The sequence below is a fragment of the Rhamphochromis longiceps genome, linkage group LG7, assembly GCF_057381845.1.
Source record: "Rhamphochromis longiceps isolate RC_006_pf linkage group LG7, R_longiceps_female_GT1.1, whole genome shotgun sequence".
In the NCBI taxonomy this organism is placed as follows: domain Eukaryota; kingdom Metazoa; phylum Chordata; class Actinopteri; order Cichliformes; family Cichlidae; genus Rhamphochromis; species Rhamphochromis longiceps.
In genome coordinates, this window is record NC_140563.1 from 142661 (window position 1) to 150825 (window position 8165).

The window sequence follows — 8165 nt, forward strand, 5'->3', positions numbered from 1 at the left end:
TCGTCCACGGTGGGGCTCTCTTGCTGCTGCTTGCCGGCGGACGCAGGCAGCCTGCTGCCTGGCTGCTCCGGGCACGTTAGCTCGGTGACTCGTCTCATTCCGAGGAGGGGCCGCGTTGTTGACATTCTGCCTCTCTCACACCGTCGTTCCTGGCGACGAAGTCTCAACAGTCACACTCTTTGTGGCTCTTAGGAGCCTTCGGGGTGTTCATGTTCTTCTTGCTGTGTACTCCAGACCGACGCAGCGACGTTTACACGGCTAAACGACATGAACACAGCGGCAGAGCTAGCTAAATAACTCGGAAGCCCCTAGTGACGTATCCGGAAAGTCCCAGTGATGGCGTCATCAAAACACGACAGTCAAGTGTGCTTGATGGTGCGAGCTCAAAGATGGTTATCGCTTGAAACGAGATATCAAAACAAGACGCAGAGTGACCTACATCCTTACGACTTTCACACCGTAGATGGAGATCCTGTGAGATGAGACTGTCACCACCCGTCAGTGCTTTGGTGGCGTGTGTGTGAGCGCCTGAGTTTTGCTTTGTTAGGTAATTTGCAGCACACCTGCGGGTCTACACAGGCCAACGAGCAAAAACGCCACAGCAGAACAAACGTCCAACGTTGCCCTCTTGTGGTCGTGAGACGTAATTGCCCGACTTGTAGGGAGGCCATGTAAACATAAAATAAAATAATGAATCCATGTAATAATAATAATAATAATAATAATAATAATAATAATAATAAATCATTTACCACCTTCTGGGGTCCTCTGTCACACCAACCTTCTGCATGTCTTCCTTGACCACATTTATGAAGCTCTGGTGTCTTCCTCTTTTCCTGTTGTAGGCAGATTTATGTTCAACATCCTTTGCCTAATATATACACTATAGCACCTCTGGACATGTTCAGACTATTTTTTGTCTTGTCTTCTAGCTTTGAGTCCAAACAACTCAGCCTAAGCTCTCCCTTTCATGTACATTTCATTGCAATGAGAATCTTAACATCTTCAAATCTGCCACGTCCAGCTTTGCCACCATGTCCAAAGCATACATCACAACAGGTTTAAATGGTAAATGGCCTATATTTGTATAGCGCTTTACTAGCCTAAGGACCCCAAAGCCCTTTACACATTCAGTCATCCACACACACATTGGTGATGGCAGCTACATTGTAGGCACAGCCACCCTGGGGCGCACTGACAGAGACGAGGCTGCCGGACACTGGCGCCACCGGGCCCTCTGACCACCACCAGTAGGCAACGGGTGAAGTGTCTTGCCCAAGGACACAACGACCGAGACTGTCGGAGTCGGGGCTCGAACCGGCACCCTTCCAATTACAAGGCGAACTCCCAACTACTCCCAACTCCTGAGCCACGGTCGCCCTACGTTTTCTAACCACTACATTTTCTAGACCTCCCCTTCCTTTTCCCTGTGTCAAATCCCCCTGACACTCATCTCCACTCCCTCCACCTTGCCTACACTCTTTGTTTGCAGCTTGTTCCTTGCAACCTGTAGTCAAATGTCAGCTTTTTGCAAGCTACCACATAGGTACAGGCTGACCAGTAATTTGTTTATTCTGTTCAGTATCCTCTTACACTTCATTTCTCTTGATATAAAACTTGAATAAGATAAGGTGTTAATATAAGATTTTGTTCAGTGTGTTGTAAACTCATATGGAGTTAGCCTTCTAATGAACTCTCAATTATGCATAGAAAATACATGCAAAAAGAACTGTAAGTAATAAATGCCATCCGATATAAATTTGTGTAAGTTTTTCCATGCTTGAAATTACTTAATGCAATTAATAATAATGTGTATGTGTTACCCAGGGAGCAATGTGTAGGGACGGTACCTTGCTCAAGGATACCTTGGGGTAGCCGTTCAGTGGAATCAAACCCCCGACCTTCCGATCATGGAGCAACGACTCTACCTACTGAGCTATCCCTACCCTTTGTGTTTCAAAATAGGAACACACATAAAAGTGTGCTTTCAAATATCTACAAAACAGTGGAAAAGTTGTTAAAAATCTAAAATAGTTGAAAATTACACATTTTTTTTGTCCCGTGTTCAGCGTCATTACAATTTTAAAAATAATATATTAGAAAAACTTTTACATTTAAAAAAGAATAAAGTACCTTTCAGACTCAAAAATGTCTTTGGTATTATTTTTTCAAAAAATGTGCCATTAAAATGGGTTTTTTTTAATGTATTGTAACTGTTATACGAAAAAAAAGGCCCTGTGGAAAAAATTGAAACACTTTGGGTGTGTGAGGTGTGATTACACAGCTTTAGCTAATTCTCGGATGGGGACTAGTCTGGACATGTGATGTGTATTGATGATGATTATCAAGACAGACTTGCTATTCTTTGAACCCATTGTGTGGTAAGTAATTAATACGTCACTCTCAAGGAAACAACATCTAAGCATAATACCTAACTGTTTACATGTCAGCGTATTAATCAGATGTAAACTGGAGAGTTTCCTGTTTTTGTCACCTCAGTGTTGTCTACCACACCCTTGACCTTTTTCCTTTTGTCATTCTTTAGCATCTACACGTAAATCACCCTCCACCTACTGGTCACTTCCTCCTCCCTTCCTTTTGTGCATCTAGATAAGTGACATGCTTTTCCAGCATTATTAATCTGACCACAGTTAAGAAGAACTTAACAAACTACAGGTTAGGGTTAGGGTTAGGTTAGGTTAGTTCTCCTCTGACACTCAGATTGTGCAACAATGTGCCACTTTTGCATTACAATAAACATTCAAAATACAAATTTGAAGAGAAACAATGTGAAAAGGAGACATAAATCTGATAAGGACAAATGCATTAGAAAAGCTCCTCACTATTCACAAGGGAAATTACTGACAGGGGAAATATACACTGAAAACAAGAACACAAGGAGACGGCTGTTGTTACTGTGTGTGACTTTGAGCTGGTTAAGAAGACAAAGGACTTACATCTTTACAGTCACTTCAGCATACACTTGGATTGTGTAAGTTGAATGCGCTGATTTATTTATTTCCAGATCAACAACAGTTGATCAGTGAAGTTTACTCTATACTGCAAACCGGAGGCAGAGCCAGACATTTTATACCACCCGGGGCTTAGCCCTAAAGGGTAGTATGCATGTAAGGTGTGTGTGTGTGTGTGTGGGGGGGGGGGGGGTTACAAATTACTGAAAGATTTATTAGGCTGTGTTTTGAGTTCTGTTCAAAAAAGTTTAACTTCATGTTGGAAAAAAATGTATATATACAGGACACCTTAAACTACTTTTTTAATTAAGCAGCAAGGCAGAACAAAATCAGGGCTGTATCAAGACACGGGGACTAAACCCCAATTCAACCAAACCCAGAACTGATCCAGAATTAAAACAGAACTGTTCAAAATCAAGACTACTTTAGGACTTAACCAAGATGGAACCAGAACCAGACCTGCACTACACTTATTTTTTCTACCAAAGTACACTATTTAGATTCAGAAAAGTTTAGATAACTATTTAGCCTTGTTGTGCAAACAAGCCTGCATAACTTAATAAATATAGAATTTGAAAAATAGCAAACCTAAAAAGATATACTAGGTACTAGATACATGTTATTAATGAGTTTTGGCAAACAACTATTTAACTAACACGTCTGTCTCACCTGGCTCTTGTTCTATCTCCCTCTCTGTTCCTCTCTCTCCCTCTTTGTGCTGACAATCAAGCCAAACACCAACATCATCAAATATACAGTTGAAACCAGATATTTACTCTTCAGATAAAAACAATTTTTTAATTGTAAAACATCAAATCAGACTAAATGTTAATTTTTTTTAGACTGATAAATATAAAAAACATATTTGTTAACTTTAAGAGTAAAGAGAGAAACTATCTGTATTTCTTAATTGTAAATGGCACCAAATTGTATTCACTTATAGAGCTCCACAGTTCTTTTCCTGGTGTTTTGGTTGACATCTCTTGATTTTCCCATTTCAAAGAAACAGGCTCTGTGTTTTGCCTTATATGCATCCACAGCTGTGCCACCACTTTACTCACATGGACTTTACTAACCAATCAGAAGCTTCTTCAGCTCAGAATGGAATTGTCTGGAGTTTTCTTATTAATTAACAATAAATTTAGAGTATATGTGCTCCTACATTTGATGAAAGTGATAAAAAAAAATAGAAAGCTCTGTCTCTCTTTATCCTGACATTTAACTAATTCAAAAGATATTTCAATATCTATTTATCTAAAACAAAAAAGTTTACTCTAAATTGATGTTCAACAGTAAAAAAAAAGTTCTTGTGTTTTCCCCCTAAAGTGTAAATATCTGGTTTCAACTGTGAATATACTGCTGTGTATTGAAATTCCTCTTGTTTTGCATAGAAATATACTGAACAACATACAAAGCACAATATATAAAATAACATCTACCTGAGTTTTTTCTTTGAAGGAAGCCCCTTATGTACATCGTTGTGTTCATCAGTACATAACTGGTTTAGAGTGCTTTATTTAGCCGTGGAGGGTAACAACTGAAAATATGAAATAAACACATGTAAGCTAAGACTCTCTAATAAAACAGCAAGAGCAAATATCGTAATTTTTTTTAGTATTTAGTATTTAGTATTTATTTATTTATTGTCATTGTCAAGAACAATGAAATTGCGTTTGGGGCTTCCATACAACCCATAATATGGATTAAGTGATCAGTTTGATATCAATCTTTCGTGATACACCACCATATTTACATTATTTGTACAGTACGAATGATTTGCTTTGGTACCTGGTCAAACTTAAGCTCTCCTCTGTCTGCAGCAAACTCGCAGGCAGCAGCTTCTCCCCCCTCGCTCACAGGCGTAAGCGCTGTGCTCAGTCGCCTATAGTGCCTGAGCTCGGATCATACCAAAATTACGGGGGAATTTACGACTGTGCGCTATGTGCTTCGAATTTTGTGTGTCGTTTTTTGTTTTACAGTTGTCAGTCAGGGATCTAACTATGAAACAAATTGTACTCCAAAAGACCCTGGGCTTCTGAAAAAAATGACCCGGGCTTAAGGGTCATTTTGAGCCCCCCCCCGCCCGCTCCGCCTATGCTGTAAACCATAAAAACCATGCCTAATACATGCACAGTCATCCAGATAGGAAAATCCCAGGAAGTTGATGCTGTTCATCTGGACGTAGTGTTTTCAGTGGGAGAAACGTTTCGTCACTCATCCAGGTGTCTTCTTCAGTCTCAGCTGACTGCAGGCTTCCCCAACCTTATAACTGACTAACACTGGGCTGTGAGGTCAAGTTCAAGATCATTAACGTTCAAATTGTCATGAATTTTGATCAGTACCCTTCAGTGTTAAAATATAAAATACAAAAAGTCATTATTTTGGCATTAAATGTAACGTGATAAATCTTCTACAAAGAAACAATGTGATTTTAGTTTCTTGCATTAGTGCTGCAGGGTTAGCTTCACTAAAGAGAAGTTACTGTGCCTATAGTTGGTCAATGGTGAACTGTGACGGTAAAAGAGAAAATGAGGTCACAAAACTCAGTAGACCAACAGTTTCGGTTACAGGAGTATTTACCAAACATTTCCTAACATTGTGAAACATCATAGGGATCTAATATATATCTTTTCCACTAAATGTGCAGAATTGAGGAAGTGTGTGTTCTTTCTCATAACTTCTCATTTCTAAAATAAATCTTGTGTAATTTCTTCATTTAAGTTCAATTCAATTCAATTTTATTTATATAGCGTTAAATCACAACAAAAGTCGCCTCAAGGCGCTTCATAGATACAGAGAAAAACCCAACAATCATATGACCCCCTATGAGCAAGCACTTTGGTGTGGGAAGGAAAAACTCCCTTTTAACAGGAAGAAACCTCCAACAGAACCAGGCTCAGGGAGGGGCGGGGCCATCTGCTGTGATTGGTTGGGGTGAGAGAAGGAAGACAGGATAAAGACATGCTGTGGAAGAGAGACAGAGGTTAATAACAGATATGATTCAATGCAGAGAGGTCTGTTAACACATAGTGAGTGAGAAAGGTGACTGGAAAGGAAAAACTCAATGTATCATGGGAATCCCCCGGCAGCCTACGTCTATTGCAGCATAACTAAGGGAGGATTCAGGGTCACCTGGTCCAGCCCTAACTATATGCTTTAGCAAAAAGGAAAGTTTGAAGCCTAATCTTGAAAGTAGAGATAGTGTCTGTCTCCTGAATCCAAACTGGAAGCTGGTTCCACAGAAGAGGGGCCTGAAAACTGAAGGCTCTGCCTCCCATTCTACTTTTAAATACTCTAGGAACAACAAGTAGGCCTGCAGAGCGAGAGCGAAGTGCTCTAATAGGGTGATATGGTACTACAAGGTCATTAAGATAAGATGGGGCCTGATTATTTAAGACCTTGTGTGTGAGGAGCAGGATTTTGAATTCTGGATTTAACAGGAAGCCAAAACAGGAGAAATTTGCTCTCTCTTTCTAGTCCCTGTCAGGACTCTTGCTGTAGCATTTTGGATTAGCTGAAGGCTTTTCAGGGAGTTTTTAGGACTTCCTGATAATAATGAATTACAGTCGTCCAGCCTGGAAGTAATAAATGCATGAACTAGTTTTTCAGCGTCACTCTGAGACAGGATATTTCTAATTTTAGAGATGCTGCGCAAATGGAAGAAAGCAGTCTTACATATTTGTTTAATATGTGCATTGAAGGACATGTCCTGGTCAAAAATGACTCCAAGGTTCCTCACAGTGTTACTGGAGGCCAAGGTAATGCCATCCAGAGTAAGAATCTGGTTAGATACCATATTTCTAAGCTTTTCAGGGCCGAGTACAATAACCTCAGTTTGATCTGAATTAAGAAGCAGAAAGTTAGCAGCCATCCAGGTCTTTATGTCTTTAAGACATTCCTGCAGTTTAACTCATTGGTGTGTGTTATCTGGCTTCATGGACAGATAGAGCTGGGTGTCATCTGCATAGCAGTGTAAATGTATGCTATGTCTTCTAATGATACTGCCTAAGGAAAGCATGTATAATGTAAACAGAATTGGTCCTAGCACTGAACCCTGTGGAACTCCATAATTAACCTCAGTGTGTGAAGAGGACTCTCCATTTACATAATAATAATGGATTGGATTTACATAGCGCTTTTCAAGGCACCCAAAGCGCTTTACAATGCCACTATTCATTCACTCTCACATTCACACACTGGTGGAGGAAGCTACGGTTGTAGCCACAGCTGCCCTGGGGCAGACTGACAGAAGCGAGGCTCCCATGTCACGCCATCGGCCCCTCTGGCCACCACCAGTAGGCGGTAGGTGAAGTGTCTTGCCCAAGGACACAACAACCAGGACAGAGAGCCCGGGGATCGAACCGGCGACCTTCCGGTTACAGATACGCTTCCCAACCCCCTGAGCCACGGTCGCACAAACTGGAGTTGAATAGATAGATATGATACAAACCACTGCAGCACAGCACCTGTAATACCAACAGCATGTTCTAATCGCTCTAACAGGATATTATGGTCGACAGTATCGAATGCTGCACTAAGGTCTAGCAGGACAAGCACAGAGATGAGTCCACTGTCAGAGGCCATAAGAAGATCATTTGTAACCTTCACTAAAGCTGTTTCTGTGCTGTGATGAGCTCTGAAACCTGACTGAAACTCTTCAAATAAACCATTCCTCTGCAGATGATCTGTTAGCTGTTTGACAACTTGACGGAGGGAGTGAAACCATCACGTTAGTGAGCTGAATAAAGAATTAACTTTTGTAAAACCAACCCCCACCCCCCCAATATATTAAAAATGTCTTCTTATTTTTGCATTATTTTCATAATATTTGACCAGCAGTGCACCTCACTTCCAAGTGTGACTGTCCTTTTGGTAATGAAACGATAGTAGTAGTATTTTATAAGTAGGTTTTTCATGTTTATCATGTAAGAACAAATTTTGTTAACCAGCTGAGCTTTCGTAGTCCATTTCCAGGATTCTGTAGTATAAGCAAAGCGGACCCATTTCAGCAATTTCAATTTCAATTTCAATTTTATTTCTATAGCACATTTAAAAGTCACAGGTACAACAAAGTGCTTCACAGACGAGCCATACTTGCAGGTTTACAGCAAAAGAAAACAATTAACAACAAAGAAATACAGTTATAGGATGGTAATATTGCAACAAGCACGAACCGGGAAGAAATTAAGCTAA

The 8165-nt window shown here is 40.4% G+C and overlaps 1 protein-coding gene across 1 annotated transcript in view; it reads right to left on the reverse strand.

The window, feature by feature from the left end:
* The window catches only part of n4bp1 (nedd4 binding protein 1), a 28856-nt gene extending 28283 nt beyond the window's left edge, over nt 1-573 (reverse strand). The window contains exon 1 of the mRNA XM_085411510.1: nt 1-573. This exon is cut by the window's left edge and continues 187 nt beyond it. Coding sequence (XP_085267636.1) covers nt 1-125 — 125 coding nt within the window. The 5' untranslated portion in view covers nt 126-573.
* Between the last annotated feature and the right edge of the window lie 7592 nt (nt 574-8165).